The 23369-nt window shown below is 36.3% G+C and overlaps 2 protein-coding genes across 4 annotated transcripts in view; one reads left to right on the top strand and one right to left on the bottom strand.

Moving 5' to 3' along the window:
* Positions 1-2522: 2522 nt before the first annotated feature.
* Positions 2523-14121, bottom strand: LOC128213037 (spindle and centriole-associated protein 1-like). Of its 2 annotated transcripts, none has more exons than XM_052918517.1 (16): positions 14027-14121; positions 12562-12636; positions 12211-12258; positions 11922-11997; positions 11622-11704; positions 10476-10547; positions 9868-10030; positions 9362-9562; positions 8910-9088; positions 8140-8382; positions 7732-7824; positions 7324-7453; positions 5820-5954; positions 4609-5588; positions 4295-4390; positions 2523-3611 (listed from the first exon to the last, which is right to left on the bottom strand). In XM_052918517.1, exons 2-16 carry the CDS (start codon positions 12634-12636, stop codon positions 3510-3512), a joined length of 2676 nt encoding a protein of 891 aa, XP_052774477.1. In that variant the 5' UTR covers positions 14027-14121; the 3' UTR covers positions 2523-3509. The 2 variants fall into 2 exon arrangements, with proteins under 2 accessions (XP_052774477.1, XP_052774478.1); XM_052918518.1 differs by having other exon boundaries at positions 14012-14096.
* Positions 14122-16430: 2309 nt separating this feature from the next.
* Positions 16431-23369, top strand: part of LOC128213567 (transcription activator BRG1-like) — a 31665-nt gene continuing 24726 nt past the window's right edge. For both annotated transcript variants that reach the window (XM_052919425.1, XM_052919424.1), the window contains exons 1-3: positions 16431-16553; positions 21322-21440; positions 21734-22691. In XM_052919425.1, the coding sequence (XP_052775385.1) occupies positions 21357-21440; positions 21734-22691 (1042 nt within the window). In that variant the 5' untranslated portion in view covers positions 16431-16553; positions 21322-21356. The remainder of the gene's footprint in view (positions 16554-21321; positions 21441-21733; positions 22692-23369) is intronic.

Below are 23369 nucleotides of genomic sequence, written 5' to 3'. Positions count from 1 at the left end.
GTTTGTTAGTTTGTCTTCTTCAAAAATCAAGTTTGGATATTGTACCCTACTTGTCATATTTGTGCAATCAATTGGCCATAACGAAAATGCCCCTTAATTGCTCACCTGGGTGAACGTTTTAAACCTTTGTTTTTATCAGAATGAATGAGTTGGTTGGTTCATAGCATTGCAACTTGAGATTAAAATATGATCAAGTATTGTCAAATGTTGAAGTGGTTAAGGTAATCTAACCACAACATTGATATTTGTTTTCAAAACTGTACGCAAATTTCATTGATATAGCTTCAAAAATAAGACAAAAGGTGAAAAGGCAAAGTCAAACTCACCCGAGGAAAACATTGATATTTGTTATCTAAACTGTACACATGGTCCAAATTTCATTGCTGTAACTTTAAGAATAAGAAAGTAGGTAATAAAAAGGTCACAGTCAAGGTCATCCAAGCTCAACTTTGATATTTGTTTTATCTTAAACAGGTGACCATGCCAGGGCATGGTCAATTTAGTCCCCAGGGGCTAAATTTGAACAATCTTGGTAGAAGACCATTATTCAATGTTACACACCAAAAAACTAAGCTCTAGGCCACACAGTTTTTGTCAAGAGAAGTTTTGCATGATTTTTTTTTTAAAAGAGCACCACCCATAAGGTTTCATCAAAATAGTCCAAGCGGTTTAGGAGGAGATGTTATTTAAAGCAATTCTTGGCAATGGAAGTCTGGTGCCGGACATGATCAATCACAATAGCTCATCTTGAACACTTCATGCTCAAGTCAGCCATAATTTTTTTTCCAAAACATTCACATAAAACTTCCCATGTAAACAGCCACTAACACTGACTATAACAATGGAGATATGGCCCTTGATTGACTAAAAAGAATCTTTGGTTTTAACAATATAGCTTCGTATAAAAGAGTGCGTTCTACCCGTGTTGTAACTGAAACTAGACCACATTTTGATAAAATCAAAATACTTGAAATGTCTCGTCAATCAATCTTTTAGTATGTGACTTTATGATCTAAACAAATATTTGAATCATTCTATTCGGAAAAAAAGCCAAAAGAAGATAACCAGAAACTTCAACATTGGAATGTTAAAAAAATGTTTTGATAGCAATTTATTAAAACAAACATGTTATATATCTGGTATAATATTCAAAATATTACTTTTACTTCTTTTTGACTATTAGTAGTGCCTCACATGTCTTTAAGATACAGAGTTAAACAAATCTAAGAACCCTTGTACCTGTTCTTCTAACTTTCTGACAAGCTTTAAACTAATGTTTTTAACTCAGAAAGTCTCATTCTCATCTTAGCCCTTAAAATTTTTGAAAATTCATAAAAAGGTTAAATTAATTAAATTCAAACACCCAACTATTTTGTCCAGCATAAAGAATGTTTAAATGTATTTACCCAATAAAATGTGAAACAAGAGCTGTCATAGGACAGCACACTTGAATAATTATTAAATGCTGCTTTGTCTTTAAAATTAATGCATTAATAATTAGCCGGTTAAGATAAAAGTAAATCAAGGTGCATAATTTATATTTAGATTAATATGGAGTTCTGTAACCTTAAAGTGTAATGGCTGTGAACAATTGGGTGATAAATGAAGTCCATTGAATGAACAGTATTTAAGAGAGTTAAGACCCCTAGTTGCCCTGAAACTTGAACCATTTTTTTAAGTTGATTAAGGGCCATGATTTGTATTAGGATAACATGGAGTTATGTAACCTTATTGTATGATGGCCCTCAAAAATTGTGCAAAGTAAGAAGTCAACTGAATGAAGGGTATAGATGTTTAAGTATAAATCACAACTTGCACTAAAACTAGACACAATGTGCACTCAAACTCTTACCTAAGTTCCTCAGTCAATCAGGGGCCATAATTTGCATTTATGATGATATGGAATTATGTATCATAATTGCGTGATGGTCCTGAACAACTGTGCATTGTAAAAAGGGAATTGAATAAAGGGCATGGGAGTTTGAAGTGAAATGCCAACTTGTATTAAAACTTGAACTTAATGCTGAAGCTTTGAATGGTTAGGCTAAAAATTTGTATCACATTTGAGCCTCCAATGTCTCATAAGTGTATCATTTAGTATACATTTTGTACATAATCTAATACAATTTAAGAATTACACAAGTACTGCAAGCGATTGACAACTTCCTCCATTATAGGCCATATCATAAGTATTTTTGTCAGAGTGCTAGGACTAAACACAAGACCTAGAATGTACAGAGTTCTGGCCCTTGACTGAAGTAACCTTTAGATGTAGAGAACTCGGAGAGCTATGTATGAAATTCTAAATTTCGATATCCTATTCAAGTGTATCCTGACCACAAAGACACCTAAAAGTAGGTAAAGTGGCAGCAAGTGAAGATGATTAACATTGGCATCCCTTTTTCATGACATTGTACAGTTCCAAGTTCAGCCAATAAGATTTCACTTTTTTATGGTCAGTACAACAGTATATTGCAGACTGCCATATATACATGTGAGTCAAGAAAACGTGAAGCAACTAATAGTACATGAATCGTTTATTTCTATCAAATGTTAACTGTGAAAAATCAAGAATACAATAAATATATCACACTGTCATTCATCAAAAAACGCACAAATAAAAAAGGTACACATATTCTCAATTTGTAACAGTGTTGTTACTTCGAAGCTATCAAATATTATATTGTTGCTAACGAAAATATCAATATATTATTTCTATTGAATAACCATTTTTAATAAATTTGTAGTTGAGACTTACTCAACAATAACTTTAATATTTGGCCAATATGGTCAACAGTACACTTAACAACATATAAGTTGACTATAATTACAACCCTACAATGTTTTGTTGGCTAGTAGCATAAATCAGAAATGCACAGAGAAAACACTCAGTGTTTTGTCTAATGCCATTGTAAAAGATTCAAACTGAACTTAAGGTTGTATAATTAAAACGAAATCTATTTTGACCTTCAAGTTTCTTGAAAGCCATTGCAAATAACACTTACAATAGATATTTTCTGTCAATTTATTAACATATTTCATCCCGAAATCATGTAGTTCTTGAATATCTTGATTATCCTATAATTTTTAGTACCATTGAATTCAATTTAAAATTTTATTTAAGATAAAAATATTTTAATCTTACAAAAGGTCAAGTGATTGAACAAAATAACATAAAAGTTATACTGTCAGTGATAATTAACTAAAACAAGTGTAGCGTGACTTCGCTAAAACATTACCACGTATATTAACATAAACTGTGTAAATAAGAAACATGCTTGACCAGTGGTTGGATAAAGTGTTGGTCTTTGCAGTACATTTGGATACACATTTCCAAAAAAGAAATTCACGTTGTATTGGTATCAACTGAAGTCAGAGAACAGAAAACAATACTATTTAAATCCCTGACAAGCTGGCAAACGCTTAATAATCTGACAATAATATATAGCACATCAACCATTCATAGCATTTATAGTACATGTTCATCTGGTATGCCAAAAAACATGCAGCTATCTAGCAGACATGGGTGGGTATGTACATTCATCTGATTGGTCCATATCAACAGTTGGCAAGGAAACGGTAATGCCTCTCCCAGATGGCGCCATGCCGGGCTGAAATACAAACAAACATCTACCTAGCAATGGCAAACAACTATCTAGCGCAGATCAGAGGGCGACAAACCCCTCTCTGACTGGTCAATGTCAGAGACAGCTATTGAACTGGTCACCTGTGAGCCAGATTGAGCTGATATCATCTGAAAATGGATTTACATTTTTATAAAAGAAATAGATAACAAGTGAAGGTCTGCAAAATAGATATCTGAAAAATTTAAATCATCAGCTGTACTTAATATATTAAGATTTCTCATGACATAAAACAAAGTCTGTCATGATCCACACAGAAGATTGATTTCCAATTGTAAACATAAAATTAATCTGAAAACAATTTAGCAGGTGAGATTTGTCTGAGGCAGAGTCTTATACAGTAGGGCTGCAGAAGAACTCTACATTTCTAAGCAACGGCCTGCTTTTCAGAAGCGCTTTTGGTTAAAATAGAAAAGTAGTCAGTAGAATAAAGGTCAGGAAATGTAATGCCCACCTCCAAAAAACCCACATGAATCTTACAGTTCAATTTAGAAGCAGATTTTCTATGCTGCCAAAGAATACTATTCGCAAGGTAACAAAAATTTTGCCATTCAATGTGAAGGGCTCTCAAAGGACGCACCATTGCATAAGATTTGTTCTTGAAGAGTTTACTGCCTTAGCAATGCTCTCCAGGCTACCATTGCACTTACCTCACTATCTACAGACTGGTACTCATTTCTGTAACTGTAAGACTTGTCCGAGATGGGGGAAATGTTTGGAGAGACTGGATACTCTGGCAAACCAGTCTGGAAGAGAGTGTGATATTGAAATATAAATATGAAACATTAAAGTCATACTAGTAAATGATTTTACTAAAAGTTATTTTTATATTTTTTTGCCATGTTATTCAAATAATAAATTATCATAACAATATCAGCTTATGTAAACCTTTTTTCATGGAACTTTTGTTTTAAAAATACAAATTATGAATTGGTCATTATGACATGAGTACATCGTCACTTACGCTGACTTTGTGCAAGGGCCTGTAGCCTGGGTACTCTGCTGACTTCCTTAGATCTTCACTTCCATCACCAGCCTGGCCAGGAATGTTTGGTCGCACCATCGCTTGCTGCTGTTTCATCATCATCTGTTGTTGTTGCATTTGTTGCTGCTGTTTTTCAAGCTGTTGTTGCTGAATTTTTTGCTGCTGCTGAACAACCATTTCAATGAGTTTCTGTTGTTGTTCAAATTGCAATTGTTGTTGTTGAATCCTCTGTTGATTATCCACCACTTGTTGTCGTTGCTGACTCTTCACTGTTTCCTGCTGTTGTTGATGCTGCTGTCTTTGTTGCACATGTTGCTGTTGATGCTGCTGGTTTTCAGCACCATCTTTCATAGACTGTTGCTGAATCATTAAATGTTGAAGGCGTTTTTGTGCTTCACCATGTTGCTTATTTAATGCAGCAATCTGTGAGGCGAGGAACTCCCGGTCAGGTCCTGATCCTTGTGAGCCCTGGGAGTCATGTGACCTGGCAGAGGCTTGTAATTGGTCAGACACCTGGTCATTTGATCTGACAGAGGTTTTGAATTGGTCAGTTGTAATCACTGGCTGAGCATTTGATCTCTGGAATGTCTGAGGTCGGTCCTGAAGCACAACAGTAAAAGGCTGGTTTTGTTGCTGTGGGAAAGATTGTGTTCCACTAAAACTTGCCCCTGTTTCTAACGAAAAACCAACATTGCTCTGCACAAGAGGTGTAGGTTTGGGAACACTGATAGAGTTTATGGAAGCAGGTGCCTGAGACTTGGGTTGCTGGTTTATGGGCTGTGGTTGCTTGGCAAGAGTCGCACGATTGGATGGTTCGGGAAACTGGTTAAGGAGAGGAGCAAGGCTCGTGGGGCCCGAGCCCGGTAGGTCAGCATAATCATCATGCAGAGCAGAGTTGTTGGTGCTAGGTTCACCAGAGACATAGTCTTGAACATCCAGCAAGGAACCCTGTTGTGGCCCTAAAATACATGCAATTATAATGTTAATTAACAAATACATGTCAATATTGATGATATTACCCCATGAGAATAATCAATGCATTGTTATGTGCTTACATCTGGAAGTTAATAAAACCTTTTGAAATTCATTAATGCCTCTTTCATGGAACTTTAGTGCTTAATTATCATGATTCAGTCTTTATAACCCACAAGTACATACAGATGAAGAACACTGTTCACAAAGCCACCTACTGTTGCTCATGGCAGCCTCCCTGTCAGGGTCCGTAACTCTTGACCTTCTCACTGGGGGAGACAACATGACTGCAGCAGGCATCGCTTTAAGGTGATCTCCAAACGCCATGGGGACACCATTTTGCTGGGCAGGGGCTGTGCAAAAACTTGTAACTTTTAAATTTTCACACTAATCTTATTTCTAGTGAATCAAAGGACTGAATAAATTTGTCACTGTCTTCACTTTACAACACCATAAGAGTGTGTCTTAAATATTTGTAAACAGAATACTTTCCTTAATGCTGATGTAGTTTTCTTGACACAAACTTGAAATATGCTTGAAATTATTTAACTGTACAATGTGCAACTTATTATTCTTTATGCATTCTGGTGAATTATAAAGTAATAACAATGTTAACAACAAGTGCAAATTAACAAAAAATGTTTTTAATGAAAAAAAAAATATGGGGAAGAGTATTACTGTGAAATCATTAATGTTCGTGGGGCATTAATGTTCGTGGTTTTCGTGGGTTAGGTGATCCACGAATTCAAGATCCCACGAAATATAAACCCTTTATTCACTTTTTCAATTGCCTTGTCACGTACATACTCTAGTATATTATTTACAGAGATCGCAGTATACAGTGTTAAAACCTGTCTCACTGTATAACTTACGATCATTATTCTGTTAATATATTATAACTGCCTTTAACAAATAATGAACCAAATCAATTAAATGTGTTTTATGCAGCCAATGACAGTTATAAGCACGTGTTTAAACGTGTGCTGTTAATGAAAATCTCCAAGTTTACAAGATGTGCGTGATGAGTGTCTATACTCGATTTTTTTATTTAATGTAATAATTAATCGATTACTAGTACATTGAAGGTTACTAAGCACCGAACGTGACAATAAACGAACCTTTTCGGTGTTTTCACAGTTTGCAAAATTCTTAATTGGCATTAAATGGCTTCCTCTATCTGTATTTATGATCAGGGTACGTCTTCTTTTATTACCTTTATTCCCAATTAAATCGATAAGTGACATGGGTATATGCACTAATTGGCATGTCGTACCACATTAGCGAGTGTCATAAACCGAGTGACGTAGAAGACGAAAATCACGGGCCAGCGCGTGGATATTATGCAGACGATCTAGGACGATCGCATCTTCGATTTTTTTTTTCAAAAATGAAAATCCACGAATTTAAGTACCCACGAAATTGTTTTTTTTCGGCAAACCACGAAATTTCATGCCCACGAACATTAATGATTTCACAGTATTTGAAATGGTCTGCATTTGCAATGAAGAAAACAGTATTTCACCAATAACATAACTGAACCTTTTTGGTCTAACAAATATTTATTTAATCGTTTTGTTTGCACATAAAACAAGTTAATCCAAATACATGCAATGCAAAGTGAAATTTAATGAATAACATTGAATCAGGTAGATACTTGCACTTAAAATATTCAGATTTACTTGAGAATAAAGCCAAAATGCTCATTCTAAGTCTCTTCTGTACCTTGTTGCTGACTAGGTGCTGTGTTTGAGTGTTGTGGGTTGTGCCTGGGTGGAGTGACTGTCTGCTGGGGGTCCCCGGGCTGGGAGCTCACAGACTGGGCCAGGCTTGTGACATCACCTGTCTGCCCACCCTTGAACAAAACAAAGTGTTAAATGTTAACATTTGTGACTAATATTTGGTATTCAATGGTTTATGTGGCAATAGATCATGTATGGGGAGATTAATTAACATAGGATTTCATCACCAAAAAAAAACACCCAATAAAACTGCTTTAAAAACATACATTGCTACTAACTTTGGAAATTACTAAGGCTAATTCACCTTGAACTATGAAAAGAAAATGCAGATAATCTGCTTAAATTCTATTTGATGTACGAAATGTAACACTTCATAGAAACCAAAAATTACCTTCAATCGTTTCATTTCCTCCTGTGTTTGCAGTCTAAACTTTTGGAATTCAAATGACATCTTATGAAACTCTTCTTGGGTTGATATGATATCCTGGTAAGAATCAATATGAAACATTCACAAAACAAAATATAACCAGTATGATTTGCTACAAAAATAACATTTATAACTTAGTACCATCAACTTAATAATGTCTTTATCAAAAATGAAAAACTTCTAATGATCAGAAATCTTACACAAATGGAATTCTAGAACAATGTCAATTATAAACTTCAAATGTTATATACTAAGATACATGTATTATTAGCAAAGAACAGACCAGAATTGTATATGACAAAATATAATTTAATTTATGCACAAAGCTGTGCTAGACAAGTGCAGCCGATTTATGTTACGTCATCTACATACCGAGGTTAGAGCATCCACAAGGGCACGAAATTGTACGACATCCTCTGTGAGTTGTTCCCGAACCATGACCTCGGCTCGCAATTGCAGCTCACAATCCCGAAGGTAGCGGGTCAGCTTTGTCACTGAGTCCACAATCGCCAGCGTGTAGCCAGAGAATGTCTCCTGTCGATTTCGCTCAGCAGGTGGTCGTCGTCCTGTTATCTGCTCAAAGTCTGCAATCTCGTCCTCCAGAGTCTCCAAAACCTGCAGATTTAATAACAATTTTGGTGTTAAAGTGCATAGACTCTAGGAGTAAATTAAGTTTATACAAAGCATAAAAGCATGTCATATAGAAATGCCTTCAGATGTTTTATGGGTTCAATTCCGTTTTATCATTTAAAAAAGAGCATCACAGATTTGGAGCATATTTTTGAATTTGATGTTGTATTACGCTGACCTCCAAGAGTGACATTGACCTTTCAAAAAAGATCACAAATGTTATGCCCAACACACCTTCTCATGGTTGTCTACAATTCTGTGATGTTTAATTTCCATCAATAATAACAAAGTTTTTGCTGAGAAATTTACAAAGATGCATAGACAGACAGACAGTGCAATCACTATATGCCATTCTACAGGGCATATTAACACAGGGTCCTAAAATATCTATAAAGGTTCATCCAATTTTTTTTAAAAATGATTTCAAATAAAATAATTCTGAAATATCTATTTGGTTTCTTAAAGAAAATTGCATTCACAAAATTAATATCAGATGCATCCATACATGTTACCTTTCTTAGCTCATTGAGAGTGAGGTTTGATGTGTTGAGGACAGGCTCGGGTTTTGGTACTCGCTTCTTGGTTTTGTTGATTTTCCCCGTATCATTCATGGCAGATTTGGGCGGTTTCAGTATGTCCAAGGATTCATCAGCATTCTTCTTAGCCTTTGGTGGAGTCCTGAGGGAGGCATCTGAAGTAAGAAGAATACCACTAACTCGTAGCTTATAACGAAATGTTTTTAACTTTTTACATTATAATTTCTCTGACACAAAATTTCACTTAACTTTCAACATGTAGTTATATGAAACATGAATAAATTATTACTAATCATTACCCTCAATATAAATTGTTCTTGTCATTTTGATTGGGTTAAAAAATGAGTGTTATAGTTCACACTTTTTTAAATTGTTTTGCAACCTTGACTTTTAATTACTGTTAATTAACAGTAAGCAGCCATACATACCCCTGAAAGTGTTGCCAGTTGTGTCTGGCAGGTGTGAGCTCTGTATGGCACCATTGAGTTGACCTAAGTGACTAAGGCCAGCCTGTCCATTGATTGTGCTCAGCGTTGTGTTCTTCTCCTCCGCCTCAAGGAACTGCTGGAACCGCTGCATGTTGATCTTGGGCTGGTAGTTGAGGGGGGCCGGGTGAGAATCATCAAGGTCTGTTCAGAGAGTTAATCAGAAATAGTCATTAAAAACTTCATACAGGTAGATTGAACATTCCAAAATATCTCATTAAATGATCTGTTTTGTGATCTTGCAATGTTGAGAATTATCATGCTGTTTTAAAATGTCTATAACGTCCTGTTCAATGATATTCAGCAAAACAATTCTTACTGGAAATTCTTGTTACAAAAGAGGACGTAACATGCACTCTTCATTTGAGGACTACCGTAAATGTTGAGTGCCAAACATATCTTATTTTTTGTTATCAATAATGCTTGGCAAAGATAAATCAAAGTTTTACCCGAGTCGTCCTGCAGCTGATTGAGAGCGGATGCATTCATCATGGAGTCACTGAGCTCCTCTGACCGCGTCCTCATTTCAGGAGGCAAGGCAACTAAGGAAGATGCGACATCCGCTTTCCGTGAGTTGGGGGCAGATGTTACAGATGGGAAACCTTCAAATCTCTGAAATACATATTCTTTTCATATTAAAGGAATGTACATTGTCAAAGGAATGTACATTGTACACAATATAAGTTTAAATAGATGGGTCGTCACAAAACACACATTTTTTTTTTTAAGAAATTGTTAACATATTTGTTTTATGCAGATATAGTAAGTCAAAACTATGTGAGTAGTAATAATTGTTTTTTTTTTTATTTATGTCTAGTTGTTATATTTCTGCTTTAATACTGATTTAGACTACCTTACATCTCATGTATGTTTATGTGATGTCAACATCCACGCTCTGTTTAATAATTTTGTATGCATATGTGTATGAAGGGCAGAGGCATTTGTATGATAAATGTTTAAATATTAATTTGAGTGCCATTACTGGCACTGATTGTTTAAAAAGAAGTAAATAATCAATTCTGATTAATATGACAATGTACTCCACAATGTAAATTACCCTTGGATCATCTCCAAACAGGTCTTTGACCACAGCCATCATGGTATCAGACTTTTCCAGGACATCTTGCAACTGAAAAAGAATGCAATGGGTGATGTTGGTATGTAAGTAACAGAAACAACAATGACACAAACATGTTTTAAAACAATAAAATCAGATTATTCACTAATCTAGTTTATGTATTTTTGAAAAGTAAGGAAGCAAATTGTACATGTTAAAATCAGAACCAAACAACCAGTTTCAAGCACAACTGAGATCATTTGATAGAAGAATAAACAGTATGATATGAATATGCCATATTTTACCATTGGTTAAAAGGTTAGGGATGCAAACAGATATTCGAATATTTGATCGAACGTTTGGTATTTGAATGTCAAAAATCGGTATTTGAATATTCAAAGTTTTTTTTGTTGAAAAAATAAAATAACAAACCTTTTGCCTACATTGGTGTTGTTGTGTATAAAATTTGTTTGTCTTGTTTTTACAGCAATTGGCTCCTAATGCCAGAGGTGTGAATGTGATGACAATAACCTATACACACATCATATGTCAATTAGGGCATATGGTCGGGTACTAAACAGTTCCAGTAATTTAACAATAACTGGCTTTTTGAAAAGTGACATAAAACAAGTCTCAAATGTTTTCGGTGACAGTTAAATTACCAGTCCAATAAAGGACATAGGGGATCGGCTAAATCACCAAATTGTTGTCTTAGCTTCCAATTAAGTTGTGCAATATATTTCAAATGGCTGTGACGACATGAATGCGATGTTCTGCTTACAAACTGTTTTCCGTGTTTTCCGTGTTTCATTATGATCATCTCCGGTCTGATTTTGCATTATTTACAACTATGAATGAAGTGGAATTGAAATTTTTCGATGGTGTTTTGTTTGTTCAAAATGTATTGCCTTTTGTTGGGATGGGGAATTTAGGAGGCTAATTAAGGGAAGAATCAAGACCTGTCGTGTGTAACGGCTACGAAAAAGAAGGCCCTGTCTATAACTATAGCGAGTAATAAGTTAACTACAACTTCTTAATGATTCATTTTGGTAATAAAATCTTTGATCGAAAGAATTACCGAATATTCGAATATCAATTTGGCCATTTGTTTGCATCCCTAGTTATCAGTATGTGACATTACAATACCTGTCTCTGATCATAGAGAACTTCTTTCATGATGGCAATTTTCCTTGCATGTGAATTGTTCCTGAATGGACTAGATCTTTTCCCTGTAATGGTCATAATAGTATCAATACTTCTTTTAAATTTCATTAATTTGATTATTTCTTATTTAATAATCTAATACATAAAACAATTAAAATTGGTTTTCTTCTTATACATGACATTCTACTTTAATACGTAATGCAGTAGAGTGTTTCAGTTTTTAACTTGACTTCAAGTAGTGTGATATAAAAATATCCTCAGTAACATGTTTTGTATGAATACCTTTTTTAGCTGATCCAGGTCTTGTAAGATGTGCACTGACTGCATGTTTGCTTCGGTGTGCTGCCCTCCGATACGCCTGAAACAGCCTAGGGTTTTAGGTGATTGCCAGATAAAAGACCAATATTAAATTTCAATATTCTGCTGTAAATTTTGAACTTGCCGACAACCAACCTTGGTGGCAAGCCACATGTTCTACAAACTTGATCATTGCAATATTCACTTTACAAAGAAAAATGGAAAGATTAAGCAGTAAAATAAAATCCATGCAGAAACAAGTGAAATTACTTACAATTTCATCTGGGGTTGCTTTGTAGGCATCCAAGTCATTTAATGTATCCTTGAAATAAGCATAACATGTTAAAATCATTATAATGTATAAAGAACTGAATAGTACCCATAAATTATTTTTTCCCAACTTATTATGGCTACAATGTTAAAATTAAGTGAACTGTAATAGCTTTTATGTCAATAAAAGAAAACCTTGCTCTCTGTCAGTTCCAAAGGAATGACATGTGTATATCAAAATATCATTTACTGTGTACTCGTTGGCAGTCTTTGATATCTACCAGTAAATCCTTCTACATGGAACTTTGCTGCTTCCAAATTTCATAAAGTCACACATCGTAATTAATTGACTTACATCCCATGGTTTCATTTTTAAGGTTTTCTTTTTTCTGGGGACAGCATTCTTCCCACCAACTCTTACAAATGACATCTGAAAATGAGAAATTTAAATAAAATTTATTTGAATTTTTGAAACAGAACAAAAAAAGCTGTACATTATTTGATTTTCAACTTTTCACATTATCCACAAAAAATATTTAGTCTCATACAGGCAGCTTGAACGTTTATAAACAAAATATTTCAAAACAATAATTGATTCCAGTGCAAGGTAAGTTAACACATCATTAATATCCCTGGCTGCAGGTGTGGCATAGTGGTCTTAGTTGTAGTCTGACTAAAAACTTATACAACTGTTATTCGATGATCAGTTAAAGTAAAAAATATGAAATATCGACTATGCTCCTCACAGTTACTCATCATCTGGACTGTAGGCAGAATCTAAGGCCAGTGAATAAGCAATCAGTATCTGCTGTATCGACGCTGTATACAACACCAAGTGTGTAAGTCAATAAAATGGTCCAATACATTGACTTCAATATATCACCTTAAGGTAAAAATGAGAAAAGTTTATTTCACTTAACAGGTAAAAAATGTTGCAAAGTTTAAAACAAAAATGTCATTTAATAATTGAAAATTGGAATAGTCGCTTTTTATTCTGCCAGACACATCACATGACCTATTGATTATCACATGACTTTTAATCCTTTGCACTCTTATTGTATATAATAGGATATGGGTTTTCCATATATGAATTTCATCAGGAGCCTAAGCAGGTGCTCTTAATGACCCCAATGGGGTAGTTAATAATGATTTTAATTGAAAAAAATGATTTTTTTGGAGTTAAGGTAAGCATTTTAATGTCCCAGAATCAGAAAGGCAACCAACAGGAATACCCATTAAATGGAACAGTATATATATGTCGGACCTTGCCATTTATTACTGGCCACAGCCACGGTCAGCTTTCTTACAGATTGCAGTTTTCAGCAAGAACAGCTAGTGAGTCGTAACATTACCACAATTTTGTAATTGACTGAGCAAACTGCTGGTTCTTACCCATACAGATTAAAAGTACATAAATGACCATTGGCTTCTTTGATTTCAAAGTGCGCCTTTTTTTTTAACTAAGCATTTATGGACCAGTCCTCTTCACTACTAGACCCCTTTTGAACTGACACCACGCACACAAGAGTACAAAGTAAAAGCTAGATTGCTAAAAGAGACTTGCAATGTAATGGAGACTAAAAGCTAATTATTGATGTTCATTTTTTGAAGAATAAAACATTCAAATGCATGTAAAGAAATATCAAAACATGGTTATGTTATCACTGTCACTCTGACAGTAAAACTTGTTTGTGCATGTCGCCAAAGCACTTTTTTGTTAAACAGCTGATATTAAAGTAAATCAAAATGTTAAAATCTTAATATTAGATGAAAAAACATAAGGTGCCAACATGGTTTAAAATTACATTGTTATTTCCTACTTTGTAAGATGTGAGTTTTGTTACAAGAAATGGGCGACGTTTAATTCGGTAATTCACAAAATTTGTTCGAGTGCCGCCATTTGTAAATACAACAATCCAACGGATTTGATTGGTCCATTATATAAAACTACACCATTACGCTCATAAGTTGCAGACAACATTAATAGACAGCATCAAATCGGCTTAGTCTAGAGTTCCTTCCCCTTACGCTATCGTTAGATATGAATGGAATATCAGTAAGCAGGGTACCAGGCAACAAAACGGCTATGAATAAAATAAGATTTTGAGTTCGTACATACTGCCATAGATTCGTGATACAGTTTTTTTTCCACCAAGTCTTGACTTTTTAATACATGCACCTGGTATAGTACGGATGTATTTTTAAAGCAGTGTTCATTGCTTATCTAAAACGTAACGCAAACGGAGTATATTTTTCATCTGATAGACAACTTCATGAATGGTGCCAAAGATACATTATGTCCGTAAATATAGTCAGTGAAAAATCAATACATATTGCCTCTATATTCACTTTAATATTTTGATAATATATATATACTCACTTAGCAAGAGCATGTTTAATACAGTTTTACACCGAAGTTCTGACCAGTTTCCAGGTCACGGAGTGCATGTCAAGATGCATTACAGAATTTCCGAGTCAGTAGCAGAAAGAAGAAGCAAACGTAAGCCACTAAGCAATGCTAGGCTAGATAACGGGGGATCTATGGTTGCTATGTCGTCTGGTAGAACCATTAGCCACAATAATGGGCGTCCAATTACACTTACTAATCTTTTTTTGTGTTGTTACGGCCAAGTGCAAAACAAGCCAAAAGACTGACATCCATTTAACAACATCTCGATTGTGTAACACCTTAGTTCTCATTTACTGTTTTAACGCGGCCACTTTTCGTGGGCTATTTTTTCTCTTTGGCGTTAAAGGGGCTGCCTCACGTATGATAAAATAGCGGGAAAAAAAAAATTGTCGAAAACTGACATAATCTTGGCATCGATGTGTACACTGCATTGAAACTTACTAACTGAAGTACCACTTAGTCTACAATTTATTTAAGTTTAGCAGTTATTTCGTAATTTTCCATTAAAAAAGATTACTAGGTATGTCTACCGGGTAGAATTATGCATGATTGGCTAGTCGGTGTTATCACGTGATATGACCGAGGTAGGTGTATAGCTTAATTATGTCACCCGATTAAAATAAGCCTTAGTAACTCAATAAGTAAGACGCTGGACTTCAATTTTGGCGACGCAGGTTCGAACCCGGTCTCCGACACATTTTTTTTTTTACATTTTTGTACTTTTTTTTACAATTATGAAAACAAAGTGTAACACATTCTTTTAGATTATTGTCCTGAGATTCGTTACAGAAAAAACTTTTTATGGTGCCAATCTGTGACACAGTCCCTTTAAACCTCGCTAATAAATACGGTGTTTGCCTGAAACTAGTCTACACGAGGGATGAGGGGCGGTCAGCCAATAATTCAGCCAATACAAGCGGACAGGCCATAAAGCCAGAAAGAGTAATAGAACCTCCCCACCTATTTAGGTGGACTAGTAAGAAAATCATCATTAGGGTGGCGTCAACATCTGATCAATTTAAACCAAAAATTAAAGGTTACATTTCTTTCAGGTTGCGTAAAGGTGCATTTGAGATCTGCATGTCTTGCAGGGAGCTTTCCCAATGTACACTTCAACAGTGACATATGGTATACTGCAACAATGCGATCATTTCAGCGCATCACGAAATGCAGGGCTTAGTTTAGCGCATCTGCCACAGCATGAACTGAACTTATCCAATTGGTGCGTGTTGGGATACAGCAGCAAACCGTGAACCGACTGACGATTCATGTAGTACGGCCTCCCATTGAGTTGCAACATCGTCGTAAGTTCATTGCTGCAAACACTTTACTAAGTAGCTTTTTCACTTCTAACTGGGCATGTCATTGGAACAGGTATATGAGATCGGATGTCGCTTTTTCAATATGCAGGATATTTTTTCATCTCCTGACTTTAACCTGTGAGTAGGATGTTTGTAATTGGTCCCAGTTTCAACGTGAATTTTGGAAAACCCGCCTGGGCCTCGCAAACGATTGCCCACGGGCCTTCTTCCTGACCCACTCCTGTAGGACAATCGTTTCCGAGACTTGTGCATCACGGTCTATACTGTATGCGCCGTATGGATCGAAAAATCGCACGGGTTACGCTTATCACGGTCCGTAGACTTTCTCATTTATCTCCACACCATTGACTACAAGCAACCGTTACAACTCGGTCATCTCTGGCAAGCTTCGAGACAGCCTGTCAATTCTGTTGGAAAAGGGCTAAGGTGTTCCGATTGCGACTTTATGCACTTTAATATGGTAGTATATAACCTTTTCAAAGTTTACACTGCGCAAAAACTATGCGCACAAAAATTGATGTGTTATCGGAAAATAAGGTACCGGTAGGCCTAATTACACACGATAGTGAATAAGAAAACACCGCATTGTGTCAAAACGCTAATGATAACAAGTCGGTAAATACCTTTTCTACTCACAATTTGAAAATATCTTTGTAATTAAACTTTTACTGTTGATTTAAATGTACTGACGGCTTTGTTTCAGATGGATCAAAATGGCGTCCTTTGTAATAAGCTATGTTTTCTTTCTGTATTGTTTCCAAATATTAACGATAAGTCCCAAATTTTGCTAAATTTTGGGAAGCATACGGAAGTTCATTTTTGTTTTATGGACAAACCCTCTTGCACCAAATATGACACCTGGCAAATTCTTCACATACAAATTGTTTTATTAGAATTTTTCGGCCATTTGTTTCGATTAGGATTCTTGATTAAAGCATATTATGTCTTTAAAAGATCATAAAATGCATCGATGAATATGTACCAATACTCATCACAGGTGTACGTAGAGTGTTGAGAGTGTACACACTTTGAGTTTGTAAATGCTGTTAAAATAATGCTAAAATTATTGATTAACAAATGATAATTTCGCAGAAAATGTGTTGTTTGTTTAATTTCACATTATCTCGATAACGTGATTACCTGAACAGGACTCATTTTCGCAGAAGATGTCTCATATTATGAAAGTCTTTTTACTGGTTATGGTTCATTCAAGATCCTAATGAATTGTGTGATGTAAAGTTTTGGGGGTTATTAATTTTAGAATTTGTTCTTTTTCATCTCATTCAGAGATCAGTATGCAATATTAACTGTCATGATTCATTGCAATTGATATTTATACTCACACGGATTGATCTTACAGCCATTTCTGGTCTTTTGAAAGGGATAAAGAAAGCAATATTTTATTTTCATTAATTTCGTCATTTTGTGAGCACTATTTATGCACTGTGCTGTTTGTAGAGTTTTGTGCTGTTCTATGTTTCTTGTTTGTGATTTTGTGTTCTATGTCTTTGGCGTTTGCCCATTGCCACTAAACCGGGTTTATGTTTTAACTTTTTGCTACTGAGCATGTTTCTGTAGCTTTTTGCATAAATATTGTTCTTTAAAGTGTAAAATTCCCCAATTTTTTTTAATTTAGCAATTATTATTTGTTTCAAAATGGCATATTTCACAACCTAAAATTTTGCCAAATTGTCTATTAAGAGTCTTTTTCCCAAAAAGGACAGAAAAAAGGACAAGTTTACTTGCTCTTATATTTTGTTTGGTTGGCAAAATTTCAAGAAATACTGTGAAATCATTAATGTTCGTGGGGCATTAATGTTCGTGGTTTTCATGGGTTGGGTGATCCACGAATTCAAGATCCCACGAAATATTGACCCTGTCACCCTTTATTCCCTTTTTCAATTGCCATGTTATGTTCATACTATAGTTTATTTGTTACGGAGGCCGCAGTTCACATCATAAATATCCGTCTAACTGTATATCTTACTACCATTGTTTTGTTAATATATTTGATCAGCCTTTAACAAATAATAAACCAAATCATTTTAATGTGTTTTTATGAAACAAATGACAGAAGCACGTGCCTTAACATGTGCTGTTCATTAAAATCTCCAGGTTTACAAAATGTGAGTGATGATTGTCGGCTCTCAATTTTATTTCTTTAATGAAATAATTCATCGATAACATTAGAGGTTACTGAGCACCCAATGTGACAATGTACAAAACAAATCGTTCAATATACAAAACGTGTAAATAAATATTGAAATGAGATGATATTCAAAAGTAATTAGGGATCGTTTACTCAAATATACGGACCTTCTCGGTGTTTTTACAGTTTGCAAAATTCTTAATTGGCATTGTCTATCTGTATTAAGGATCAGGGTACATCTTCTTTTCTTAATTTCCAATTAAATCGATAATTGACATGGATATATGCACTATTTGGCATGTCGTACCACTTTAGCGAGTGTTATAAACCAAGTGACGTAGACAGCGGAAATCACGGGCCAGCGCGTGGAATGCAGTCGATCTAGGACGATCGCAATTTAGATTATATTTTTTTTCAAAAACGAAAAGCCATGAATTCAAGTACCCACGAAATTGTAATTTTTCGGCAAACCACGAAATTTCATGCCAACAAATATAAATGATTTCACAGTAACAAGTCAAAGACAAATATTTTTAATTTTCTCAATATTTTCTGTTGTCAAACAAAAAAAAATGCATAGAGAGAAATAATTATGGGAATTATTCATACATTATAATTATGAATTATACACAAGTTCTTTTATTTTCGTAATTACCTGACTGACAAATATTTTGGTTATGTCTAAAAGACAACCCAGGCCAACGGCCCAAACAGTTTAAGTGAGATAGTATACACAATGCTTTTTTTTCAAAAACAATAGAAGTCCCTGGAAATCATGTTTTGATCTGTTATATATGTCCAATAAAATGGTGTAGTAAGTCTACAAAAGATCTGTTGGCTGAACTTGCCTGGTTTAATCATAGGTATAAAAAAAACGCAACAACAGCATCCAACAACTCTTTTTTATCTAATTTGATTTCATGCTGTGTATATCCAACAAAGACAATATGTCAGGTGTCATAAGACATTTTATGATGTGGTGACAAAAGGGCCTGTGTTCTGCTGAACAATATTATTTTAATAACAATGCAGATTAAGTTTTAAAGGAAATGGGGGAAACCACTACTGATAAATAAGAGTTTGACCCATTTGTATATCTTAGGCCTAAAAACGGTTTGGTTAGTGTTACATCCTTTTCAAAAATAGGTAGGGTAGGTAGGCTTTTTTATCTTTTTTTATTGGGCTTATTTAAGAATGTCATTTTCATCATTGTAGAATGGTGTTAGAGTAATCTTCTGTTAACAGCATTCAAGGTGTTAAACTACATATTGAAAAGCAATAAAAAAACAAATAATAATATATATATTTTCATTTTTATGCCCCCGAAGGTGGGCATATTAAAATCGCTCCTTCCGTCCGTCCGTGTGTCCGGCTCAAAAACTCGTGTCCGGGCTGTAACTTTCCCTTGTATGGACAGATTTTAAAATAACTTGCCACATGTGTTCCACATACCAAGACGACGTGTCGCGTGCAAGACCCGTGCCCCTACCTCAAAGGTCAAGGTCACACTTTATTCACAATAGAGTGCTGCATATAGGAGATGGAAGATGCAAGACCCGTGCCCCTACCTCAAAGGTCAAGGTCACACTTTATTCACAATAGAGTGCTGCATATAGGAGATGGAGTATAGGTTGTCGTGTCTGGGCTGTAACTTTCCCTTGTATGGACAGATTTTAAAATAACTTGCCACATGTGTTCCACATACCAAGACGACGTGTCGCGTGCAAGACCCGTGCCCCTACCTCTAAGGTCAAGGTCACACTTAGTGTTTATTCACAATGGAGTGCTGCATATAGGACATAGAGTATAGGTTGTCGTGTCCGGGCTGTTACTTTCCCATGTATAGACAGATTTAAAAATAACTTGCCACATGTGTTCCACATACCAAGACGACGTGTCGCGTGCAAGACCCGTGTCCCTACCTCAGAGGTCAAGGTCACACTTAGTCTTTATTCACAATGGAGTGCTGCATATAGGACATAGAGTATAGGTTGTCGTGTCCAGGCTCAAACTTTCCCTTGTATGGACAGATTTTAAAATAACTTGCCACATGTGTTCCACATACCAAGACGACGTGTCGCGTGCAAGACCCGTGCCCCTACCTCAAAGGTCAAGGTCACACTTAGTGTTTATTCACAACAGAGTGCTGCATATAAGGACATAGAGTATAAGTTGTCGTGTCCAGGCTGTAACTTTCCCTTGTATGGACAGATTTTAAAATAACTTGCCACATGTGTTCCACATACCAAGACGACGTGTCGCGTGAACAACCCGTGTCCCTACCTCTAAGGTCAAGGTCACACTTAGTGTTTATTCACAATGGAGTGCTGCATATAAGGACATAGAGTATAGGTTGTCGTGTCCGGGCTGTAACTTTCCCTTGTATGGACAGATTTTAAAATAACTTGCCACATGTGTTCCACATACCAAGACGACGTGTCGCGTGCAAGACCCGTGTCCCTACCTCTAAGGTCAAGGTCACACTTAGGTGTTTATTCACAACAGAGTGCTGCATATAAGGACATAGAGTATAAGTTGTCGTGTCCGGGCTGTAACTTTCCCTTGTATGGACAGATTTTAAAATAACTTGCCACATGTGTTCCACATACCAAGACGACGTGTCGCATGACAGACCCGTGTCCCTATCTCAAAGGTCAAGGTCACACTTGGGTGTTTATTCACAATGGAATGCTGCATATATAAGGACATAACAGTGTCGGTTGTCAACTATGGGTGGTATTTTTTTATGTTTAGAGGCAATCTAAAATAACTTGCCATATGTATTTGACATGTAAAGGCAAGATCAACTTTTCATGTACTGACCTTGTTCATAGGTCAATGTCACAATCGGGGGCATTCGTCACATACTGTGACAGCTCTTGTTTTTCAAAAAAAATTCAAATTGACTTTAAAAACAGTAGGGTCGGCACCTATTTCGTAGGTAGGGTCAGGTAATATGAACCAAATGTATTTTTTTAGGCCTTATTTAAAAGCTTAAAAAACAAGGAGTTTGCCTATTTTCCAATAATATTTGAAGTTGATTTTCTAATTGAATATCTGCTTATTTGTGTGTTTTTTATATCAGGAAAAAAGCTAACATTTATTGTTCAGACAGAAAGATTAATCCAATATTTCAACGAAGCTAGACAGTTCCTTGATATTTTGAAGATATCTCTTTTCCAACTGGTATATACAAGTAAAGTTTTATTCTTTTAATTGTTCTCATATTGACAGCTGAAGGTGGATACTTTGATCAAGTTTGAAAAAGGATGGCATCAGGGGACGGTAGTCCTATGACCACGCCCCCTCCTGGCCCTGCCTACACTCCAGAAAACATTCAGCGAATGCAACAGGTAACAAGCATTTATTTACACTTAAAATTATTGTATCTCTCAACAATATATTACTAGCATGATTAACTTAAATTAAAGCTAAAAAACAACATTTTATTGCAAATTGGAAAATGTTTTTAGTTCAGAGTCTGAGACCATACACATTCCTAATTGTAAAGAGGATTTAAATACTATGAAGTGAGATTTTTTCTTTACTCAATGTTAAGTAGCTTTTCAAGATGATGGTCTTACTTAAATGCAGTTGTCCTGCTAAACATAAATAATTAAGCATTCATTATTATTTTCCTTTTAAGAACATAAAAATGGATGACAAGGGAATGCCCAACACGCAGCAGCAGCAGCAGCAGTATGGTCACATGCAACGGCCTGGTGGCATGCACCCTCAAGCCATGCAGGGAGGCCCTCAGCAGGGAATGCATGGGCCACCACAGGTCATGCAAGGCATGGGAGGGGGGATGCAAGGTTCTCAAGGCGGTCCTCAAAATATGCAGGGAGGCTCGGTCATGGGGCCTGGCATGCAAGGCCAAGGAATGCAAGGGCCACAAGGCATGCAGGGGGGTCCCCAGGGGATGCAAGGAGGCCCTGGAATGTCTGGTGGAATGCAAGGATCCCAGGGAGGCCCTCAGAGTATGCAGGGAGGCCCACAAGGAATGCAAGGAGGCATGCAGGGACCCCAAGGAGGGCCTCAAAACATGCAGGGAGGCTCACAGGGGATGCAAGGAGGCCAACAAGGCATGCAAGGGCCTCAAAATATGCCAAGTGGGTCTCAGAATGTGCCAGGACAACAAAGTGTGCAAGGTGGCCCACAACAAGGAATGGGAAATATGCATCCACAACAAATACAGGGTGGGAACATGGGTCCTGTGCCAAATATGAGCAACCCAGCCATGGGAGGTCCCAACATGACAGCTCCTGGAGGCCCTGCAATGGGAAGGCCAGGAATGCAAGGCCAAGGCCAGGGAATGCAAGGCCAAAACATGGGACCAAGTGGCTATAACCCAGCAATGATGGGAGGAAACCAGGGTGGGCCCAACCAGAACATGCAACAGGCACAGGGGATGAATCAGCCAACGGGACAGAACATGGGGCAGGGTCCAAGTCCACACATGAGTTCAAACATGGGTTCTCCAGGCAGTGCAGGCAGCATGAGTCGCCCTTCTAGCAGTGGGCCTGATGGTCAACACATGGGCATGCAGGGTCAAAACCAGCCAGGTTCTGCATCAAACATGGATGGTGCAAGCTTCAACCAAGGTATTTTACATTTGAAATAGTAAATGTATTTTTAGCTCGACTATTCGAAGAATAAGGAGAGCTATACTACTCACCCAAGCGTCGGCGTCGGCGTCACCCCTTGGTTAAGGTTTTGCGTGCAAGCACACATAGGTTAATATCTCAGCAACTACTTGAGGTATTGCATTGAAATTTGATACAATGGTACTCAACCATCCAACCTACTCAATTAACCAAGTTAGATAACTCTAGTTTGCATTTAATGCAAATAATAGGCCTTTATTATTTGACTTAGAAATTCTGGTTAAGGTTTTGCATGCAAGCACACATATGTTAATATCTCAGCAACTACTTGAGGTATTGCATTGATACTTGATACAATGGTACTCAACCATCCAACCTACTTAATTTACTACCGTATTATATCATGCATAGGACGCACTTTTTTACCTCCAATTCTTGTCTTAAAAAGGGCCTGCGTCCTTTCTATGCTATTAGAATTGCATCTGTTTTTTTCCAAGTCCATTTCAGGTCGAAAATATCGGACCGGGGAAGAACGCGGTAAAAGTAAGTATCTGTACTGCGTCACCGAAGAGAACAACTGACATAGGTAAAATCACGCAAGTTAACACACGCAGAAATGTTTACTTTAAAATGATTTATTGAGAAATAAATTGAAAACAAACATGAGTGTTTACT

Source organism: Mya arenaria, chromosome 13 (assembly GCF_026914265.1).
Source record: "Mya arenaria isolate MELC-2E11 chromosome 13, ASM2691426v1".
NCBI classification, from domain to species: Eukaryota; Metazoa; Mollusca; class Bivalvia; order Myida; family Myidae; genus Mya; species Mya arenaria.
Note: the sequence above shows the minus strand (reverse complement) of the source record. Positions and strands in the feature narration are given on the sequence as shown.